The sequence below is a fragment of the Macaca nemestrina genome, chromosome 6, assembly GCF_043159975.1.
Source record: "Macaca nemestrina isolate mMacNem1 chromosome 6, mMacNem.hap1, whole genome shotgun sequence".
In the NCBI taxonomy this organism is placed as follows: Eukaryota; Metazoa; Chordata; class Mammalia; order Primates; family Cercopithecidae; genus Macaca; species Macaca nemestrina.
In genome coordinates, this window is record NC_092130.1 from 23856053 (window position 1) to 23880625 (window position 24573).

The window sequence follows — 24573 nt, forward strand, 5'->3', positions numbered from 1 at the left end:
ACTTACTGGTCGGGACTGGATTTCTTTGGCGTAGAGAGGTTGTAAGAATTCGGAGTCTCCTTCTAGCTTTAGACCTTTTTCTGTGATCCTCAGGTTTCCCATTCCATCCTGAAATAGAACACAGAGATAACAAGGAAGATATGATTAGCCAAAATTTCAAAACACCTCAGGCCGTCAAAAATGGAAAGTTATTGCCTATTTTTTTTTGAAGGCATGGAATGAGGATGAGTATTCAAAGAACATGTAAAATATTAGGAGGTATTGTTCAATGCAGTTATGCATATTATCTTTTTCACTCTTTCTGAGAAAATTCTATTCCAAGCAATTTGAATGCCCTCTAGTCATCCACATATACAGATTGGGGCAGGGGGCAATTTTGCTAGGCAGCACAGAAAGAATGGAGGGAGAAGGTAAGTAGGAGGAGAGAAAAGGATAATACTCCAGGAAAAGTAAAAGATCCTATTTCCAAAACTCTACAGATATTTCAAGCTGGCAGCCTGTTGGTTAAATCCAGACTTTGGACATGTGTGTTTGAGTCACAAACATTTAAAGAGTCAAGTTAGTTGCTAATATTTTTTAAAAATATTTTGTTATGGAAATAATGAATGCAAAAGTAGAAAGAACAGATAGCAAACACATATGTACCTATCACTCATCTTCAACAATTATCAATTTATGGCTATTATTATCTATTATGGCCACCTACGCTCCCCTTCTTTGTTTAAATATAACCATAATCCCATTACCACACACATACTTGAGAAGTAACAATCATTCCTTAATATCAAACACCCAGTGTCAATGTTCAAATTTCACTAATACTTTTTTTCTCTATAATTTGCTTTTTTGAATTAAGTTCCCTACAGCAATTGTTTGCTACATAAAATACTAGATCAGTTCCTAAAATTTCCAGTCATTTTCTCTCTCATACATCCACACATATACAAATATATACACATATACTTTATTTGATAAATGTCATTTTAAAAATAGAATTACCCAGAGTTCAGATTTTGCTGAACATTCCCATACTTTCATATAATGTGTTCCTCTATTCGTTATGTTTCCTATAAATTGGTAGTTACATCAAGAAGCTTAATCAGACTCAGGTGCAATTTTCTAGAAAGAATATATCCTAGGAAATGGGGTATATTAGTTTTCTATTGTTACAGTAACAAATAATACAACTTGGTGGCTTAAAACAACACAGATTTATTATCTTACAGTTCTGTGTGTTAGCAGTCTGACCAGGACACAATGGGCTAAAATCAAGGGGTCAGAAGGGCTATGTCCGTTTCCGGAGGCTCTAAAGGGAGAATCAATTTCCTTGCTCTTTCTGGCTCCTGGGTTCATGGCCTCACTTCTATCTCCAAAGTCAGCAGTGGCTGATTTGAGTTTTTCTCACATAAAATCACTCTGACACTGAATCTTCTGCATCCTTCTTCCATTCTCAAGGACCCTTGTGATTTCACTGGGCACATCTGGATAACCCAGGATAATCTCCCCATTTTAAGATCACCTGATCAGTAACTGTAATTCTATCTGCAATCTCAATTCCCCTTTTCCATGTAATGTAATACATTCATGGGTTCTGAGATTATACATGAACATCTTTGAGGTGGAGTGAGGGACATTTTTTACTTAATTCATGGGATATTCTTCTATCAGTAGGCACATAACATTTTTTGCCATGAAGTTATCAGCCAACGTAGTCTTTGCCTAGAGGACCGACGATTTCACTAGAGGTTTCAAACTGGTTATATCACAATTCTATTATTCTTTTTTTTTTTTTTTTTTTTTTTTTTTTTTTTTTTTTTGAGACGGAGTCTCGCTCTGTCTCCCGGGCTGGAGTACAGTGGCCGGATCTCAGCTCACTGCAAGCTCCGCCTCCCGGGTTTACGCCATTCTCCTGCCTCAGCCTCCCGAGTAGCTGGGACTACAGGCGCCGCCACCACGCCCGGCTAGTTTTTTGTATTTTTTAGTAGAGACGGGGTTTCACCGTGTTCGCCAGGATGGTCTCGATCTCCTGACCTCGTGATCCGCCCGTCTCGGCCTCCCAAAGTGCTGGGATTACAGGCTTGAGCCACCGCGCCCGGCCAATTCTATTATTCTTAATTTACTTTCATCTCATCAACTATTTGCTAACTCTAAATTATAGTTGACAGAGGAATTGACAGAGCTGGATTTTCCCTCCTTTATTGTTGATCTTTAAAATACTGAATTGGCTATCTAACATCTTCCACCTAGTATCTTCCAAACCAATGAGGATTCTACTTTTTAACTATGACTATAAACATTTTCACTTGTTTCATTATAGCCCAATTATTATTATTATAATTTTCTAATTTCCCTACTTCAGTAAAGGAGTTTTTTCCAGTTGACTGCTGCACCCTTTTAATACAACCACGTAGTCTTTGATGGACGTCTCTCTTCTATGTGAGATGTTACAGGGTAATCCTACAGTCCTTCCCCATGACTGTAATCAGCCATTTTTAATAAGAAGCCCTGGTTCATTTCAGTGAGAACTGGTATTTAGAAACCACAACTGGGACCTTTGGATACTGATTGTTACTGGGTGAGCCTTTGTTTCTGCGGAAAGAGCTGGAAAATAAGGTGTGTGTGTGTTGTGTGTTTACTAAAAATAATATGATTTAACATGAAACTTCAACTCAAATTCAGGACTTGAAGATTTCCATTTTATCTCATGGATTTTATCATGTTACTACCTTTCTTTCATACCAAAAATCCCTTTTCTGAATAATACCAACACGATTATTCATTTAACTCACAACACACACAGAATAGTTTCAGAACACCAACGTCACTACTGCACTAACATTATGGTTAATAAAAAAACAATGTAGAATTTGTCAGTTTTTAAAAACCTTTAAAGTATATCCTACTAGGAAAATATAGTCAAACCGTGGAATTTCAAAGTCACTTGAAATAATTCCTTTCTGTGGGGTTATTCTGTTAACACAATACCCAGTGAGATTTGTTTCATTTTTTCTTCTCATTTTTTCACGACAGCTTTTTTAAAGTCCAATTTTGTTTTATGTAAACTATGTATGTGGCACCAAAGTCAAATCTACAAAATAACAAATATTCAAATAAGTCAAATTTCTATTTTCATCCCTCCACGGTGTTTTTTCTCCTCCCAGGAATGTGTGTGTGTGTGTGTGTGTATGAGCATGCATGTGTGTGTTTGGTGTATATACACACACACTATGAACATGCTTTGTTATTTCTTATGTGTTCCTCTATTTTCTAATAACATTTGAAAAGCAAAATATATGAATGAAAAATCCAGGTTTCTAGTTTCTCCAGTTAAACAGGAATGGCCATGCTGGGCCTGCTCTCCCATTGCCAGAGTCCGCTGAGGTGAGCAGCAGCCGCCCCTGCCTAGACACACCATACGGTCTCTAGTTTGCACAGTCTCCACCCAACCTACCTCACTATGTTATCTATGTTATTTCAGCCTCCTGAAGCTTCTTCTGTCTGCCATTGCCATTGTGCTGTATATCTCAACACGTTCAGTATGGATGCCACACAGGGAGTTGGATGACCAAGTGGAAAATGGGTACTTTTCCCCATTCTGTTTTCATAAATGTGCTTCAGCCTGTGGATCAGAACAGATCCTGCAGGTCAAAATTGTTCCTCCATGGATAGCGTGCCATCTGTATATTTCTATTCTGGCACTCATGGAGACAGTTCTGCCAAGAGAACCCGACTGCGCAATCAAACCCAGTGTGAGAGGCAACAGGCTGGGGGACATGGCATGTGTCTCACCCGCAGCAGGTGGAACCTGCAACAAAGGGAAAGATGACAATGCGGATGTCCAAAGGCACCTCCAACCCTCCCAAAAGAGACAGACAGATTAGCTTGTGTTTGGGATTGTTAGTCCTCATTTCTGATAGCTGGAGAGGCAAACCTTTTCACAGAAACACATACTAAACCTGACTTCTATAAACTGACTATGCTGCTTCATCTGTCTGCATGTTATGTTGACATTTTTCCCCACTGAGGTCAGAAGACATTGATATGTTTACAAGCATATGATTACATGCATGATACGATTACAAAACAAACAAGAACTCCTAAATATTCTTAAACAAAAGATTACATTTGGGGTACTACAGCAAGTCTATTCCGAACAACTTCTTTTCTTACACTACATACGTATAGCCCCTTTCCTCCCCCATTTATTGATGACTGACTTACTATACTCTGTGCTTTTCACGATTTACCTCAGTTCCTTCATTGTTACCGAAAATTATTATGTTAGTTCTTGGATTTCATCCTAAGGAAATAACTGTGTAAATGTGAAAGTATTTAGCTTTAGAGTTGTTCATCACCATGTCACTTAACAAGAGAAAGAAAAAAAACTATCGAAAGTCGCATGTTAAAATAATTGAACATACTATAAGGGAAAATGATGTAGTTCTTGCAGAGGAATATGTAAGAGTGCAGGTAAATATTCATGATGCATTATTGACTGAAGCAATCAGTTGAGGAAATATATATATATGTATATATATATATATAGAGAGAGAGAGAGAGAGAGAGAGCCCACTTAAAAATAACTGTTTAATATATATACACATTGATACATATATACACATATACTCATGTGGGTATAACAAAAAATTCTCAAGGAAATTTTATTGGAGAAAAATTCTAGGGGAAAATATACTCGAATGTTGATATTTAATATCTTTGTATGTCTGAGTTATGAGTGCTTTCTACTTTCCTCTTTTTGCTTATCTGTACTCTCTCTCTCTCTCTCTCTCTCTTTCTCTCTTTCTCTCTTTCTTTCTTTCTTTTGAGACAGAGTTTTTTTGCTCTTGTCGCCCAGGCTGGAGTGCAATGGCATGATCTCAGCTCACTGCAACCTCCACCTTCCAGGTTCAAGAGATTCTCTTACCCCAGTCTCCTGAGTAGCTGAGATCACAGATGCAGGCCACCATGCCTGGCTAATTTTTGCATTTTTAGTAGTGACGGGGTTTCACCATGTTGGCCAGGCTGGTCTCAAACTCATGACCTCAGGTGATCCGTCCGCCTCAGCCTCCCAAAGTGCTGGAATTATAAGCATGAGCCACCATGCCTGGTCTGTATGTTATAATTTTCTAAAATCTTCTAGAAACACCAATAGTAATTTAAATAAAAGCCCTTAAGTAACAAAAAATAAAGCTTTCCTTGATTTATTTTAAAAATCAACACTTATCTAGAATGTACACTATATCTCATGTACTAAGTGCTATATATAAATTATCCCATGTCATCTCTTCAATGTTCTTATGAGATAGTTATTATTTTCCTTATTTTACAAGTGAGCAAATTTGTTGTTAAGTAACTCACTCAAAATTACACGGCTAGCTAATGACAGAACAATGACTTTGAACTCAACTCTTTCCAATTGAGACTTTATATTTATAGCCATTAGGATAATAGCTAAGGGTAACCCAATCCTCAATATACACAAAAGTAATGTCATTATGGTTACTGCTGGGTTTCTTATTAATGTCACTTTTATTTTAGCTTATTGGGTAACTGCAGTCAGCAATATTAACAGATAGAACCATCTTTAATCCTAAGCCTAACACCATCCATTTTTATGGTACTTTTGTTATACCTTCCCAGGGTCTAGGGGATCCTAATTACAACCCAACATTTGCCCACCCCTAGACATAATCAGAAGGAATCTTCTGCTATTTTTGGAGAACCCACTGTGTGTATAATCAAGTGCTATGTGCCATGACAAGTTACAAGAAGAGAAGGCCCCTCCAAATCCCACCCTGTAAGACAGTCTGTAATAGCAAAATAAGAACAGTGAAGAAGGTACAGAAATGACCACAGTTCAAGAAATATAAATCCAATCCAAGCCAAGTAATTCTTTTTGCAGTAAGTAATTTAATCTTCCCTCACATATATCTCATGGCAGCAAACTTATCCCAAATGTACCAAATCTCTATCATTTTTCCACTTACAGGATTTCCTATTCTTGCTCATGATCAGTTTCACTTTTCTAGCCTACTTGCTGTCTCTAGGTCTGCCTAATGGTATTTGGTGGGAAAGGTCTATCAAATAGTGTGAATTTGTGTTACTGGCCTCTATTTCCAAAATATAATACAAAGCTATTAGAGTAGCCAACTAAATGTTAATATGTTCCCATGTTTATAGTCTCCTTTCTAGCTTTGGAACAATCAGGCTGGATTGGAAACCCATCAAAGTACCTTGATATCACCTTTACTAAAAAACATTTCACCTTTTACTGCATAAGAAGTTTTGGGTATTATTAAGATTGGAGTTTTAGGTCAATTATGAACTACAGCTTCTCTCCCAATAAGATGTAAAAGAGGTATTTAGAAGATTGAGAATCAGACCAGGCCCAATGGTTCATGCTTGTAATTGCAGCACTTTGAGAGGCTGAGGCAGGAAGATTTCTTGAGGCCAGGAGTTTAAGAGCAACCTGGGCAGCATAGCAAGATACCATCTCTTAAAAAAATAAAAATAAAAATTAGCTGGTTATGGTAGCACATGCCTGTAGTTCCAGCTACTCAGGAGGCTATGGCAGGAAGATCACTTGAGCCCAGGAATGTGAGCTATGATTACGTCAATGCACTCCATCCTGGGCAATAGCAAAATTCTCTCTCCAAAAAACTAAAGAGGGAGGGCTGGGCACGGTGGCTCATGCCTGTAATCCCAGCACTTTGGGAGGTTGAGGCGGGTGGATCACGAGGTCAGGAGATTGAGAGCATCCTGGCTAACACAGTGAAATCCCGTCTCTACTAAAACTACAAAAAATTAGCCGGGCGTGGTATTGGGTGCCTGTAGTCCCAGCTACTCGGGAGGCTGAGGCAGGAGAATGGCATGAACACAGGAGGCAGAGTTTGCAGTGAGCCAATATTGTGCCACTGCACTCCAGCCTGGGCAACAGAGCGAGACATCATCTCAAAAAAAAAAAAAAAAAAAAAAAAAAAGGAGAGAGAATATCATTCCTAGAATAATTAGAAAAAGTATGTAGAAAAATAGACGATATTTTACTTTCCTCTTTAAATGGTGAAACTAATTTTCATTAGGGCAAGCATGAAAATTATAGTAGCCCAATAGGGGAATAACAGGTCTTGACTGGATGAGTGCTGTCCAATGAAGTGCTTACCTGAAGTCTGTAAGGTACATCTGAGATAGAAGGAGGAGGCCAGGCTCCCACTGTAATCCCAGTGAAGATAAGAATTCTGAAAGCCCTGCTGATTGCAGGATCACCAGTGACGATTCCCATACTGGGTGTGGTACTCACTCTGAATAGGAGTTTTCAAAAACACAAGAGCTAATCCTATTATTTTCTCAGTCTAATTTAGTCTCCCCTAAGCCCTCAGTTAGATCTTTCAGAAAAGGCAGTGGCTAGGGGCAGAGGAACAGGGGCACAGGTAGGTGGAATCTGGGGAACCACCCTCTGGGCTGGTCCAAGGACTACAGCATTTGCTCCTCATTCTTTGTCTGGTCTAGACTGGTTAATTGTTTTGCATAGTTTTCTAGAAGATGAGTACAGAATAAAGAGAATTCTGAGTAGCAGGATAATAGACTGAAATATTGGTTCTTTCCACATAACTTCTTTCTTTCCTCATATCTCCTGCCCTTGACTCCTTTTGTCACCATTTCAAACAGGTTCTTGGGCTTTGTAATTCCTTGACTTAGAGATTTTGAGAATGAAGCAGCAGTAGCCTAACAGCAGTGGGGTTTCCTATCTTTTATAATCTAATTGAATCTCATTGAATGAACTGTGCTAGATGTTCTGGGAAAGGAGGCAAGAAGAAGAGGAGATATTTTCCCACTGGGATGGGTAGGGGGCGGTAGACAAAAGATCTGTGCCTCCCATGAAGTCTAGAGACCATTTTCCTTCCAGTGTCCCAAGGAGGGGTTAAGGCTTCCAAAGGAAATGGCTGTAACCTCACCAAAGTTTCCCTTCTCCAGGAGCGGCAGAACATTTGAACTCCAGGGATCATGTGGTGGGGACCAGTGTTCTCTCAGCATGGCCAGTGCAGGGCAGTGACCAGTGGTCCCAGAGGCCTTTCCACTGGTGCAGGGTAAGATACCAGGATGTCTGCAAAATTCTGGGTGAGGTGGACTTCTGTTGGTTCTTGTGGGATGGGGATGGAAATTGCTATTATGTTGTTTTTAAGATAGTGCTATTTTTCACATTCCACTGGACACTGCTGAAAAGGCATTTTTGATCTGTTCCAGGATCCACCCTATGCCCAGGACTCCTAGGGATGTGTACAGATTAAAGACTGATGTAAAAACACCCAGAGTTCATATATTTATTCAGAAAAAGCAAACATTGATGGCTGTTAGATGATTAGGTTGCAGCCCTATTGTGCAATTTTTGATATTTTGATATGTGTGTAAAACAATTTTTCCCACTAATAAAATCAATTAACAGAAAAAGGTGCTATTTTCTTGCTCTTCTGATTTTCCCCCTGCATCAGCATCGGATGGGTTTTTAATTCTGTCAGCACATTTTCAGGCTTGAAAGAAATGCCAAGACCTGTTTTAACAAACAAGTCTCAAGATAATCTCTTGCTGGAGCAGTTTTAATGGCAGGCATTACTTAGTTTGGATCCAAGAGTGAAACAATTATATATAGATGGCAGTAGAATGTAATCTTCATGAGGGGTGGGATTTTTGACTGTATTATTCACTGCTGTAGTCTCAGTTCCTATGGCTTGGCAAATATTATGTGCTCAGAAAATATCTATAGAGTGATAGAATTTATTCATTCCAAATAGTTGTATTTTGAAAGGTAGTGTGGGGAATGACAAAAATCTTAACATCTATACCTGTTCCTACTTCAGATTCCAATTTATTAGAGTATGTATTCCCAATCAGGGGGATACAGTCCCCAGTGGACAAAAATTAATTATTGGGGAGCTGGAGGCATACAAAATTTTTATTCTTTTAATTTAGAAAACGCAAATATGTTTACATAGGAAGTATATATGCAATATATCTTTAATATTGACATTTCATGTGGTGAAAAATAGGGAAAAATGGCTAAACATCCTCTGGGGGGAGGGGCAATGTTTTTTTTAAGTTGAGAAATGCTATATTAGACTAGTATAAAGTTTGAGACTGCTCTAGCTTTCTTCTCTTTATAAATGGTCACTTCTACCTTTGGAATATTGAACCATCTTCTTTGTAGCTCCTCAGACATTAACACTTAATAGAACGATAGCAACAAAAGTAAAGAACAAACTTCTTAATGTAATCTTTAGCACACTTCATGACTGCACCTGCTCACTTCTTCATCCTTGTCTCTCAACAGTCTCCCTTCACTCTGTCACAGAACATGCTCGCGATTTTTCCAAACCCCTTCCCTTTTTGAATCTTCGTAAATGTTTCATGTCCTTCCCTTGGCCAGCAATACTCTTCCCAGTGCTTCTGCTCCTCTCTGCAGTCCTTTGGTTATGATTAAATGTCTTTTCTGGGTCATATGGGATTTTTCATATCATATCTCTCATCTCATATTTCCTTCTATATCTTATACTACATACATTGTAATTGCCCATTTATATCTGTCATCAGTCACTAAACTTCAAATTTCTTGCAATGAGAAATAACGTGCTACTTATTATTTCATCTTGGGGGCTCACTACATTGCCTATACCTAAATATCTAATTGCAAGAGAAAAAAAAGAAATTGGCTAAACTAGAGATTGTTCAGAAAGTGATCATCCATGTGAATTTCAAAGCATTAGTAACAAAAGCTACCATTTCCATATATGTTAGACAAAGCATATGGTCTGCAATGTATTCATTAATCCTCATTGTAACTCAAAAGGGTAGGCACCATTAGCCCCATTTAACAGTAGAGGAAGCCAATGCTTACAGAACCTGGCAGTCTAACTCCAATACAAAATTTCTTAACCATCACATGTCATGCTACACTGTTAAGCTTCTACTGTGTGCCAGTCCTGTGCTAAACACTATATGAAAAGGCAAGAAGAGTTGCAGATTGCATTCCTTCCTTCTGGGAGTTTCCAAAACACACGCACGCGCGCGCACACACACACACACACACACGAGTAGCACACTTGATGGCAAGAATGTGGAAATATCATGCACTCTCATATACCACTAAGGGGAACATAAAATGTTGCAGTCACTTTGGAAAAGGGCCTGCCTCTTAAGAATTTAAACACAGAGTTACCACATGACCCAGAATTCCCCTCTGGGCTCTCTCTGCCCAAGATAAAGGAAAACCTATGTCCCCACAAATACTTATACATAAATGAAAACCTATGTCCCCACAAACACTTATACATAAATGAAAACCTATGTCCCCACAAACACTTATACATAAATGAAAATCTATGTCCCCACAAACACTTATACATAAATTAAAACCTATGTCCCTACAAACACTTATACATAAATGAAAATCTATGTCCCCACAAACACTTATACATAAATGAAAACCTATGTCCCCACAAACACTTATACATAAAGGTTCACAACAACATAATTCATCAGAGCCAAAATGTGGAAAATGCCTAAATGCCTATTAACTGATGAATGGATAAGTAAAATATTCTACATCCATGCAATGGAATACTATTTAGCAATCAAAAGAAATGAAATACAGGTACCTGCTATAACATGGACAAACCTCAAAAATTATGATAAATGAAAGAAGACAAACATAAGAGACCACATATTGCATGATCTCAATTATGTATTTTCCAGAAAAGCAAATCTATAGAGACAGAAAGTAGATTAGTGGTTGCCTAGGGCTGACAGTGGGAATGGGAGAAGACTATAAATAGACTCAAGGGATTTTACTGAGGTGACAGAAATGCTCTAAAATCAGATTGTGGTTGTAGCTGTATAAAAGTAAATTTACTAAAAATCACTCAGTTGTATACCTAAAATGAGTGAATCTTACAGCATACAAATACAACCCTAACAAGGTTTTTTTTTTTTTTTTTTTAAGAGAAATATGACGTTCACCAAGAAAAAAAAAAAAAGCAATCCAGTTCAAGAGACATGCAGTGATGTGCTTTGGAATTCCCCTAATCCATAAAGAGAACTGATTTAGAGATATGTGCTTGGGGAAAGAGGTAGTAGGTTAAAGAGGTTAAAACATGACTGTTACTTGTCCACATTTTGTGTGGGGTTACTAAAGGGACATGCTGGGCAATGTTCTGTTTCCATTAAAGTCCAACTTGATGAAGGGTTTCTAGAGTGAAGCAAGCCAGACCTGAATAAGACACAGGGAATGTTTTGTGATCAAGGCAATTAAATTGTGTGACAGGCTACTGAGGCAGCTACTGGCTTTCTTTTCCAGAGAGCATTATAAATGGTGACATCATCAGTCCTGCATGATTAACCCAACAGCAAGGGAGAGGACCAGATGACCCCATCACCGTCTGGGTCACAGCTGCTGATCCTTTTTGTCATTTGGCATGTAATCTCAACTTTGTTCATATTTTCTTTCTTTGGCCAATGATGTTGATATATAGTTTTCCTTCTTTTCCTTTTTACTCTCTAGTTACCATAACGCTAAAGCTCATATATTGGTTAGATCATTTTCTCTGTGTGTGTGTGTGAGAGAGAGAGAGAGAGAGAGGGAGGGAGAGAGCGAGTGAGTAAGAGCAAGAGAGCGAGCTAGAGAACCTTATACATATGTAACTGTCAGATTGCTTTGGTGCCTCAGTGGATGAAAACTGTAATTTCTCATCCGTTTTATAAAATCTCATAAGGTTGCTTTTAATGATTTACAGATTCAAGGCTATTGTGTTTGAACACTTTCCATATTTCATGGTTTCCAAAAGTAATGCATAAACAGGAATTCTTTGCTCTACACTTTTTCTGGGTGTGAGTAAATCAAACAACGGGGACTACCCCTGCCTCCACACAGACATGGAATAAGTATAATTTTCTTTACTACTGAATTGCCTAGTTTCTACTTTTCCTTTAGAGCGTAGCTATCAATTTATTTGGGAAGTCTTCCTTGATTCTCTTTAGAAACCATCTTTCCTCAATAACAGGGGAGCAAACACACACACACACACAGACACACACAGTGTGCAAGAGAATGAGAAAGAAAATGAGAGAGAGAATTTTGATATCCCAGCTAACAATATAAGCTTTGGAACCAGACTGCAAGGGTTAGAGTGCTGCTTCAACCACTTCCTGGTACGCTTTCTAAGGCTCATGCTGTGAATATGAACATTTAGGCAGTCAAGACAATTCTAACTTCTACATCGAGGATTAAATCAGACAATCCATGCTGATCAGTCAATATACTACAGTAACAGACAACACAAATCTCAGTGACTTTGAAGAACAAGGATTTATTTTTCACCCAAGCTACATGCCCATGGAGGGTTAACAGGGTGGTCACTTAGGGATACAGAAGACAAAGCAATCACAATTTTAAGCACTTTGCTGCTCTTTATTTCTTTGGGTAGGTGCAGGACTATATTTTCCTACATATGATTGGTTTGGCTAGTGAAAAACAAGCAATTCAGAATCAACTCAGAGCTGATGTTCTAAGAACCACTGCATATTTGGCTATATTCTCCTATTATTTTTTTTTCTACACTTCAAGCTTCCAGCAGGGAGGGGCAAGTATTGCAGCTATCTGTTTTATCCCAATCTCATGTCATAATCCCTGACTCAGAGAAGACAGTACATTCTGACTTACAGATGAAAAGTCTCTATTAGCCAAAAAGAATCAAAATCACAGCTCCCACATACAGTCAAGTCTGGCTTAAAAGTTAACAAACCCTGGAGATACTACTTACACAGACCAGTACTCTGCTTGCTGGCCATCCAAGAAAACAGGTAGGTCAGCATGGAAATTGCTGTATACTTGTAAACATTAAAGACTATCCTTAAGGGATGTTTCTGAGAAATTATAAGCACATTCCATGGAATTATAGGAAGAGTATAGCACTTCTGTTCTCAACCCTTCCTCTAGTTGTCAGGTCAAATACAGACAAACCTATCCCCATTTGAATCTGTTTCATCTCACCCATAATAGGTAGTTGGATAGAAGAAACATTAAGGTCATTTGTACTTGTAAAAAATTCTATTCTATGATGCACAGGAATGAGATGCTACCTGGACAACAACTCATGTCAGTTGTTGTCAGGAACTGATGCCCACAACTCAGACAGGCTATGTTTAGGCCCTCTTGGGTGAACTGTAGTTTTGCTGAAGAAATTCTTGCAAAAACTCTTGCAAATCACTCCCAATGAGCACTCGGATTCAGAAAGGACTTAGGGATAAAAACCAACGCTGGCACATTGTTCTGAAACAGAAACTTGTAAGCAACCTTTAAAAAGAGACATTGGCGGGGAATTTATCGACTGTTTGAAGGGAAGAAAATGAGAGATGGATAATAAAGTGCAAGTTGCTACATTCCCTGTCTTAGGTGAAAAATGTGAGCTTATAAATCCTGAGCTATTGTTGATAAAGGAGGAGACTCATTTATCTTAAGAAGACACATAAAAGAAAATAAGCGAAATATGATTAGGCCTATGCCAAGTGTTCAGATTAAATTCCTACCATCACAATCACTCCTGCCAGGTGAGTGCTTCCCACCAGTAAAGTCTGATTAAGATGCTGGCCTGAGTGATATTAAAAATACACACTGTGAAAATCCCTCCCAGAATAGATTCCTTCACGGGGTATGCACCCCAAGGGAGCCACCTGTCCTGTCTTCTGTTTTCATTTGGAAAAGTTGTCAGTGGTACATGACAGTGTCTTTTACGAGACTTCAAGTTACAGCTTCAAAGGGCCCAGTGCCATTCTGATACTTGTGAGAGAGGTTTCCAGGGATAAGTTCAGAAATATGAAAGCTAGTATGCATACACCTGGCCCTAGCGCTATCTTACCTATTAATTTGGTCATCTCCTCAAGCTATCATGTCCAAATTGGCCTTCTAAAAGGTAGCATCAGATATAATCCCAATATTTCAGATGTGTCACCAATTTACGCAATTATGTTTAGCCTTAAGTAAAGAGAAGCAGTAGTTGCCCAGAGGAGACATCTATTGCTGTTCTCTTGCTTGCACTCCTAAGCTCTAACATCCTTCCCATATTTCATCCACGTGTTCTCAGAACAGAACAGTAGATACTGCATGGGGAAATCACTGCACCTGTGGAGAATCCTGATTGCTCAGTGAAGAAAGACATGACTTCTTTCTCTCCTTCTCACTCTTCCTAGAGCATCGCATAGGCGGAGCTATAAAGTGCCCTAAAGAAGAATGAGGCAGAGTAGGAGGAGAGAGGGTAGGATATACTTAAGACTAGAGGTCCAAGAAGTTGTCTCTAAGAAGAATCCCAGATGAAGTGAGGGAGCCAGTCCTGGGAAGGTCTGAGTACAGGGAGAATGAGTATGGTACATTTGAGGATCACCAAGAATGGCATCAGCCAATGTGATCATAGTTGAGTCACACACCCTCTACACAAGGTAAGGAGGAATAGGAGATGAATTCAGAGAAGTGGGAAGGGAGAAGGATCAATAGAGCATCTTGAAGAAGATGCCACCAGGAATTTGGATTTTTTATTATTTGTGTGACTAGACCCCAGTGGAATATATTAAGCAGGGGAATGATGGGAGCTGATTTACATTTTATATTCTAAGACTTCCATGAAAGTTTGGAAACAAACTCTGATGAATTCACTGCCTCATAATAAATTCCAAAAGTAACTTTCTAGTAAAGAACTGGCTTATAATAGATCCTGTGATTTTGTTAAACTTAAATAATTTTTTGGAATGTATTCCCTCCTTCCTTTGCCTAGTAAAATCCATAGACACTATTGTTTAGACCACAGGTTTTGGAATCCAAAAGTTCAAACCATAGGTGTGAGTGTTAGAGTCCTAAAAAAAAAAAAAAAGTTTGGGGGGGGGTGGGTTTTAAAAAAACAGTTTTTTGAGTCCAGGTCCCATCACTTACTAGTCATAGAATCTTCCCTGGGTCTTTCTCCATCTGTGAAAAGGTATTCACAGTATCTCTCTTGGAAGGTTATGTGTATGCATGTACATTTGATTTGCTTAGTGTGGTGCGTGGAACACTGTAAATGTTCAATAGCAGCCCTATACTGACTGCTGGCCCCATCCATCCTCCAGGCCCCAGATCCCACATTCATCCCCTTCTTGCTTCCTCTTCAAACTATTTTCTCTGACTTCCTATGGCAGTTACACTCTGCCACACTAATTTAGCACTTACTTGATTTGATATGCTCTGAGAGGCTTGTCTAAGAGGAAAAGAAAAGAGGACTATGGTGGAGTTGCCAGTGTCAAGAGGATGCGGGATGCAGGTGGTAAAGGGCAGGTACAAAGATGTGAAAGGGAGTGTGCCAGAAAATTTGTCTTAGACATTTCCTAGCAGAAAGTGAATAAAATTAGAACTCACCCAATATCCCTACCTATTGAAGAAAATGAAAGCAGAAGAGATTGTTTTACTTTGCCAAAATTGAGGCTGCTTTCTTCCCTGGGTAAGATGGTTGTTGAATAATTTTACCTGATAATCAACAAATCATTAAATACTGAGAGACCAAAATTGGTTAAATGAACTTAATTTGCTCCCTTTGCCGTTTTAACTACCATGCCAGGTATTACCCACAGCCTTCCTACCAGCCAATCCATTCTTTTAAAAGGGAATCATTAATAGTCTGAGAAGTTTTCAGGGATCCAGTGTTGGGGTAATTCCCTCAGCAAGAAGGGCAGATAGCCTGGTAACAATGAAGATTAAAAATCTATAGGGAACCCAATCATAAATATTTATTAAGCCTTATTTGGGATAGTGGCCGTGATGGCTAATTGTATGTGTCAAGTTGATTAGGCAAAGGAGTGCCAAGAGATTTGGTTAAACATTATTCTGGGTTAGACAGGTAAAGTAAATTCAAGAGATCCATTGTACATGACCATATTTAACAACAACTTATTGTATGGTCAACATTGCTAACAGATTTCAAGTGTTCTCACCCTGGAAACTAAGTATCTGAGGTAATAGATATGTTAATTAGCTTGATTCAGCCATTCTCCAATGTATAAATATATCAAAACGTCACGTTGTTTCAACCATTGTGGAAGACAGTGTGGCGATTCCTCAAGGATCTAGAACCAGAAATACCATTTGACCCAGCAATCCCATTACTGGGTATATACCCAAAGGATTATAAAGCATTCTACTATAAAGACACATGCACACGTATATTTATGGTGGCACTGTTCACAATAGCAAAGACTTGGAATCAACCCAAATGCCCATCAATGATAGACTGGATAAAGAAAATGTGGCATATATACACCATGAAATACAATGCAGCCATAAAAAAAGGATGAGTTCATGTTCTTTCCAGGGACATGGATGAAGCTGGAAACCATCCTTCTCAGCAAACTAACACAAGAACAGAAAACTAAACACCACATGTTCTCACTAATAAGTAGGAGTTGAACAATGAGAACACATGGAGGGGAACATCACATATCAGGGCCTGTCAGGAGGTGGGGGCTAGGATAGGGATAGCGTTAGGAAAAATACCTAATGTAGATGACGGGCTGATGGGTGCAGCAAACCACCATGGCATGTGTATACCTATGTAACAAACCTGCATGTTCTGCACATGTATCCCAGAACTCAAAGTATAATAATTTTTTTAAAAATCCTGTTGTACACAGTAAATGTCTATACTATTTAATTTTATCATTTAAAATAGATAAATAAAGCTGACTGTCTTTGAGGATTTTTTCCTGCCTTGAGACTGGGATCAAAATATTGATTTTTGTGGGTCTTAGGCATTTGGATTTAGACTGGAACTATGCCATCAGCTCTCCTGAGTCTCCAGGTTGCAGATTGCAGATGTGGGATCTTGTCAGCCTCCATAACCACATGAGCCAATTCCTTATGATAAAAATCCATACACACACATATACACAGGTATTCTATGAATTATGTAACTCTGGAGAACTCCAGAAGTTACATACTAGAGAAGTTTATCCCCAGATATAGTTTCTAGAAAGACATGTTTATCAAAAAGGCAAGTGAGCATGACTATGAATTAAGAGTAACTTTCAAAAAGGATTCATACATGCTACACAATCTCTATATCCACTATACACCCCTTAAAGACATGCAATCATTCTCTCTGTCTTTTAGAGGACATAAGACTTTTTTTAGCCTTTGTGGTAACAATAGTCATCATTGCCACAGACTGTCAGTCACCTCTACTTCTGATGACAGGGAAACCCAATTATAGAACAGCATCAAGAGTTCTCAAGCAACAAGTTAAAATTTTTTTTAGGATCCCTCCCAGAATGGGATGCCAGGCTCCAGATGAAAATATAGCTATATAAAAATGAGTTATGTCACGACTACAAAGAACTCAGGGTAATCTTGATCTTACTAGGAATGGGACTACCACAGGTACTGATAACTGCTTAATGAAATGAAAACATGTTGGGCATAGTTTGGTAAGAATTTACAATTACTGCAGCCAATTAGAAATTAAAGTAGGGTGCTTCTCATTAGGTTTGTAGTCTACATGCTTCTAGAAGAGTCTTAAAAGATTTACGTTTATTTTTATGTTTTTTAAAAATTTTCATTGATACACAACTGTACATATTTATGGAGTACACATATTTTGAAAATCTGTTGGCAGCAAATACACTGATCCATTTTGGGATTCTCTATTCTGCTACACTGGTCTATGTGTCCATTTTTATAGCAATATCATGCTATTTGGGTTACTATAGCTCTGTAGTATATTTTGAGATCAAGTAGTGTGATGCTTCAAGCTTTGCTCTTTTTGCTCAGTATTTGTTTGGCTATTCAGAGTCTTTTGTGGTTCCACACAAATTTTGATATATATATATATATTTTTTGTAGTTTTGTGAAGAGTGTCATTGGTATTTTGACAGGGATTACATTAAATCTATAGATTAGTTTGGGTAGTATGGCCATTTTAACAATATTAATTCTTCCTATCTATGATCAGGGGATGCTTTTCCATTTGCTTATGTTCTCTTCAATTTCTTTCATCAGTGTTTTATAGTTTTTCTTGTAGTGCTCTTTTACCTCCTTGGTTAAATTTGTTCCTGGGTATTTTATTTCATTTTTTATTGGTAGCGATTATAAATGGGACTGCTTTCTTTATTTCTTTTTCAGCTAGTTTGTTTTTGGTGTTTAGAAATACTACTAATTTTTTGTATATTGATTTTGCATCCTGAAATTTTACTGAATTCATTTGTCATTTCTAAGAGTTTTCTGGTGGAGTATTTAGATTTTTCTACATATAAGATCATTCTATATGAAAAGGGACAATTTGAGTTTCTCTTTTCCAATTTGGATACCTTTTAATTTCTTCCTCCTGACTGAATGAGCTTGCTAGAACTTCCAGTACTATGTTTAATCAGAGCAGTGAAAGTGGGCATCCTTGTCTTTTTTCAGTCCTTACAGGAAAGGCTTTCAGCTTTTCCCCATTCAGCATGAGGATAACTGTGGGTTTGTCATATACAGCCTTTAGTATGTCAAGGTACGTTCCTCCTATGCCTAATTTGTTGAGAGTTCTTATCATAAAGGGATGTTGAATTTTATCAAACACTTTTCCTGCATTTCTTGAGAGGATTATATAGTTTTTGTCCTTCATTCTGTTGATGTGCTGTACTGCATTTATTGATTTGCATATATTGAACCATCCTTGTAATCCCTGGGATAAATTACACTTGATTATGTGTATTTTTTTTTGATATGTTAGATTTTGTTTATTAGCATTTTGTTGAGAATTTTTGAGTCTATGTTCATTAGAAATGTTGGCCGGTTATCTTGTGTCCTTGTCTGGTTTTGAAATCAGGGTAATGCTGCCCTCATAAAATGCATTAGAAGGGATTCCTTTCTCTTTGATTTTTAGGAACAGTTTAAGAAGGATTAGTGTTAGTTCTTTGTAAGTTTGGTTGAATTCTACAGTAAAGGCATCTTGTCCTGAGATTTTTAGATCTTTGTTAGAAGATTTTTAATTACTGATTCAATTTCATTACTCATTATTTTTCTGTTCGTGTTTTCTGTATCTTCCTGGTTCAATCTTTGTTCATTTTATGTGTCCAGTAATTTATCCATTTCCTCTAGATTTTCCAATTTGTTAGAGTTTGGTTGTTTATAATGATCTTTATCCTTGCATTTCTGTCGGATCAGTTATAATGTCTCCTTTGTTTCTTTCTAATTTTACTTATTTGAGTCCTCTCTCTTTTCTTCTTGGTTAGTCTAAGTAGTGCTTTATCCATTTTATCTCACCAAAAATCAAATTTTTACTTTATTGATCTTTTGTATTTTTTCTTAGTTTCTATTTTGTTTAGTTCTATTGTGATCTTTGTTATTTCTTTTCCTTCTAATTTTGGGATTGGTTTATTCCTGCTTTTCTTGTTTTGAGGTTGTGTATCATTAGGTTGTTTATTAGAAATCTTTCCACTTTCTTTGATGTAGGTGCTTATTGCTATAAACTTTCCTCTTAGTGCTGCTTTTCCTGTATTGCATAGGTTTAGGTATGTTGTGTTTCCATTTTCCATTGTTTCAAAAATGTTTTTGATTTTTTAAATTTCTTTATTGACCTAATGATCATCCAGAAGCATGTTGTTTAATTTCCATGTATTTGCAAAGTTTCCAAAGTTCCTGCTGTTGTTAATTTCTATTTTTTCCATTGCAGTCACAAGATATGTTTGATTTCTCGAAGAAAATACTGTCTAGACTTGTTTTGTGACCTAACATATGGTCTATCCTCGATAATATTCTATGTATAGTTGAGAAAAATGTGTATTACCCAGTTGTTGAATGAAACGTTCTGTAAACATCTGTTAGGTCTATTATGTCTGAAATACTGTATAAATCTGATGTCTTTGTTTTCTGTGCAAATGATCTTTCCAACACTCAGAGCAGTGTTGAAGTCCTGAGCTATTACTGTATAGCAGTCTATCTTTCTCATTAGATCTAATAATATTTGTTTTATATATATATTACCTAGACACTCTGGTTTTGGGTGCTTGCATATTTAGAATTATATCCACTTGCTGAATTGATCCTGTTATCATTATATAATGATCTTCTTTGTCTCTTTTCACAGTTTTTGATTTAAAGTGTGTTTTATCTGATATAAGAAAAGCGACCCCTGCGCCTCTCTTGGTTTCCATTTGCATGAAATATCATTTTCCGTTCCTTCACTTGCAACGTAAATGTGTCTATCCAGGTGAAGTGAGTTTCTTGTAGGTAGCATATAGTTATTATTAATTTTAATCCATTCAACCAGTCTATACGTTTTCAGTGGAAAGTTCAATCCATTTGCATTCAAGGTTTTTATTGATAGAAGTTATTCCTGTCATTTTGTTAGTTGTTTTCTGGTTTTGGATACACTTTGTTCCATTCTTCCCCTCTTATTAATTTTGCAGTTTGGTGGTTTTCTATAGTGGTGATGTTTGACTTCTTTCTCTTTTTGATTTATGTATCTTCTCTAGCAGTGAGTTTTATACTTTTGTGTGGTTTTATGATAGCAGATATCATGCTCGTGCATCCAGATGTAAGACTCCTTTAAGCATTTCTTGGAGGACTGGTTTTGTGCTAATGAATTTCCTCAGTTTTTGCTTTTCTGAGAAATATTTTATTTCCCTTTTACTTTGGAACAGTAGATTTGCCTGGTAGAGTATTCTTGGCTGCAGCTTTTTATTTTTCTTTCGTCACTTTGAATATATTATTCTATTCTCTCCTACCTGTAAGGTTTATATGGAGAAATCTCCTGTTAGTTTGATGAGGAATTCCCTCATATGTGCCTTTTCTCTTGCTTTTTAGAATTCTCACTCTGCCTTTTGACAATTTGACTATAAAAAGCCTTGGAGAAGATCTTGTTGGGTTTAATCCATTTGGGAGTTTTGGAGCTTCTATTTGATGCTTATATCTTTTGTAAAAATTTAAAAGTTTTCAGCTATTACATGATTAAATAGGATTTCTATGCCTTTGTTCAACTCCTTTGGGAACTCCAAAAATTCTAATATTCATGGTGTCCCATATGTCAGGTAGACTTTCTTCACTCTTTTTCTTTTCTGTCTAGTTCGGTTATAAAAAACCAAAAACAAAAAACAAAAAACAAAAACCTGTCTTCAAGTTCAGAAATTCTTTCTTTTGCTTGATTTTGTCTACTGTTAAAGCTTTCCATTTTTATTTTATTCATTACATTCTTCAGCTTCAGGATTTCTGTTGGTTCATTTTGATATATATATATATCTGTTAAATTTCTTATTCAGATTATGATTTTTTTCTGAATTTTTTGTATTGTTTGTTCTTTTATATCTCACTGACTTTAATATTACTTTGAATTCTTTTTCAGGCATTTCATAGATTTCTCTTTTGTTAAGCTTTTTTTTTTTTTTTTTTTTTTTTTTTTTTTTTTTTTTTTTTTTTGAGACAGAATCTCATTCTGTTGCCCAGGCTGGAGGGCAGTGGCACAACCTCAGCTCACTGCAACTTCTGACTCCTGGGTTCAAGCAATTCTCCTGCCTCAGCCTCCCGAGTAGCTGGGATTACAGGTGCACACCACCACATCTGGCTAATTTTTGTATTTTTAGTAGAGATGGGGTTTCACCATGTTGGTCAGGCTGGTGTTGAACTCCTGACTTCGTGATCCACCCACCTACAGCCTCCCAAAGTGCTGGGATTACAGGCATGAGCCACCATGCCTGGCCTTGTTAAGCTCTTGTATGGAGAATTATTGTGTTCCTTTGGAGGTGTCATGTTTTCTTGCTTTTTAATGTTTCCTGAACTTACACTTTTATCTGCACATCTGGTGTAATAGTGGCTTTTTCCTATTTTATGTCTTGGCTACCATAGGGAAAGATTTTTTCCTCTACATGCATCTACGGTATTGATTGAGTAAGATGTTTGGCTTTGATTCTGGGTAGGTGCAGTAGTCTCTATATGATTTCTTCAGTTTTAATTAGCATGAATGGTGTCTGTAACTTATGCTGTAAGTGGCTTGGGCCGAAGTTATTACTGAAAGCTGTGGTGAGGCTTTGCTTGAGACAGGGATCCCAGTTGGACTAGTGTTCAAGCACTTATAATCATGGCAGCAGGCTGGGTATGTGCCTTTGGGTCCCTGGCAGCATATACCACGTCTGGTGGTAGTGAGTATGAGTGAGCTTGTCCTTAGGCCTCCAGGTGGTATACTTGGGTACTGACAGTGGCAGACGTAGGTTTGGATGACAGAGGGTCCTCAAGCATCTGGGTGGCATGTGTGGTATCAGTGGTGGTAACAGGGGCAGTGAACCAATTCTTGGAACCCTGAAGGGCACACATAGGCATAAGTGGTGGTGGAGTCTGGCTGGGTGGACCAGTCCTCAGGCCCCCAAGTGGCACGTGTGGGTGGGTGTCTGTGGTGGTTCCAGGCTGGGCAGGCCAGTCCCAAGATCCTTCAGTAGGCACATGCACGTGGTGGCAGCAGGCAAGAGGGGTCCATCCTCATGCCCTTGGAAGGCAAGTGCAGGTGCCAATGGTGGCAGGTGGGACAGGTCTATTCCCAGCCCCTTGTATAACATGCATAGGCAGTGGCAGGTGAGTTGATGCTGTCCTCAGGTTTGCAAAGGTGTATGTAGGCTTTGGCATCAGTGGGTGGGGCTGGGTGACCTTCTAGCTCCTGGATGGTACACATGGGCACTAGTAGGGTGGTGATAGGAAGGGGAGATCTGTCCTTAGGTTTCTTTTTTTTTTTTGAGACGGAGTCTCACTCTGTTGCCCAGGCTCGAGTGCAGTGGCGCGATCTCGGCTCACTGCAAGCTCCGCCTCCCGGGTTCGCGCCATTCTCCTGCCTCAGCCTCCCGAGTAGCTGGGACTACAGGCGCCCACAACCGCGCCCGGCTAATTTTTTGTATTTTTAGTAGAGACGGGGTTTCACCGTGGTCTCGATCTCCTGACCTTGTGATCCGCCCGCCTCGGCCTCCCAAAGTGCTGGGATTACAGGCGTGAGCCACCGCGCCCGGCTGTCCTCAGGTTTCAAAAGGACTTCCAGCAGGGCCAGTCCCAAGACCCCTTGAAGTCTTGTACAGGTGCACAACAGCCCTGCTACTGCAGGAGGCAGGGTTGTTATCAGTGGCATTGGTTACAGGCAGTCAGCTCTGATGTTTTTGGAAGTGTTCACTTCAGTTTCCTTTGTCTCAGGGGCAGCCTTTCTGGCATACCCTGCATTGCCCATTTCCCAAGGAGTAGGGACATTGTGTGTGATAGAGTGCTGAGGATCCACATGCACCACTAGCTCCTCGTGTCCACCCAGAAAACTGTGAAATGCAGTTTTCTGGGTGGACATGAGGGGATGGCAGTGGGCTCCAGGAATGTGGAGATGCAGGAGTTCTTGGGCTTCAGGGCAGGATATAGTCTGCTGAGAGCTGGGATCTCAAAATGGCATCATGCTATAATTGCTTAGGTCTTTGGAGAGATGTGGGACCTAGTGTGCACTCCCTCTCTGGAACGCTGCTGTTGTATGATCAGCTCTCTATACTAGTCTCAGGACCTGCAAAAACTGAGGAGCTCTTCTGTAACTAGGATTGCAAGAATCCCTGATGGGAACATGAACTGCTGGGGAATCTCTCACCTTTTCTCTGCACTGGGGAGTTTTCCTGGCTCTGTACTGATCCCAGCTGGGCTGGCTGCTTCACTTCTCTCTCCTTCCCTGCCTCAGAGCTCCACTATCATTTCCCTGCTGAGTTTCAGTGTTCTCACAAAGACGCTCCTTCAATGTGGGATTACCTACCTGCTGTTCTGTCCTCTTTTTTGTGTGTGTGAAGGAGGCAAATGCTGGGCATCTTCACACACAGCATTTTTTTTTTTTTTGAGATGGTGTCTTGCTCTGCTACCCAGGCCAGAGTGCAATGGCACAATCACTGCAGCCTCCACCTCCTGGGTTCATGCTATTCTCCAGCCTCAGCCTCCCCAGTAGCTGGGACTACAGGCATGTACCACCACACCAGGATAATTTTTTGTGTTTTTAGTAGAGACAGTTTTCACCATGTTGGCCAGGCTAGTCTTGAACCCCTGACCTCAGGTGATCCACCTGCCTTGGCCTCCCAAAGTGCTAGGATTACAGGTGTGGGCCACCATGCCCAGCCCACACAGTCATCTTGAAGGCCCCTCTAGCATTTCCTTTTTCCACCTTTATTAGTGGCTCTCTATATATACTTTGAGTATAAGGAAGAAATAGTAAGATTCACTTTTTCCTGCATTCTGTACAACATGAGTATGTCAGAAAAATTAACAAGCAAGAAGCCTCCCTTATATTCAAAATGTGGCAGAAAGAGATGCACAAAATGAGTACATAGAATAAAACAGCCCTCAGTCCATGTCTAAAAGGTATGGTGAGGGAGACCTTAAGTTGGCTGGAAAATGTTCTGAAGAGTACCTCTGTTTCTCAGGAATGTCAAACACATGCATTGCAGTAACAACTTCTTACACTTGTAAAACTCTTTATGTAAAAAAAAAAAAAAAAGAAAAAAGAAAAAAGCTTGTTTCCAAAGGTTATATGACAGATATTCCTTATT

At 38.8% G+C, this 24573-nt stretch overlaps 1 protein-coding gene across 10 annotated transcripts in view; it reads right to left on the reverse strand.

Annotated features, from left to right (window-relative positions):
• The window catches only part of LOC105482381 (sarcoglycan delta), a 1038167-nt gene that overhangs the window by 229936 nt on the left and 783658 nt on the right, over nt 1-24573 (reverse strand). For all 10 annotated transcript variants that reach the window (XM_011742435.3, XM_024792975.2, XM_071098159.1 and 7 more), the window contains one exon: nt 7-108. In XM_011742435.3, the coding sequence (XP_011740737.1) occupies nt 7-108 (102 nt within the window). The remainder of the gene's footprint in view (nt 1-6; nt 109-24573) is intronic.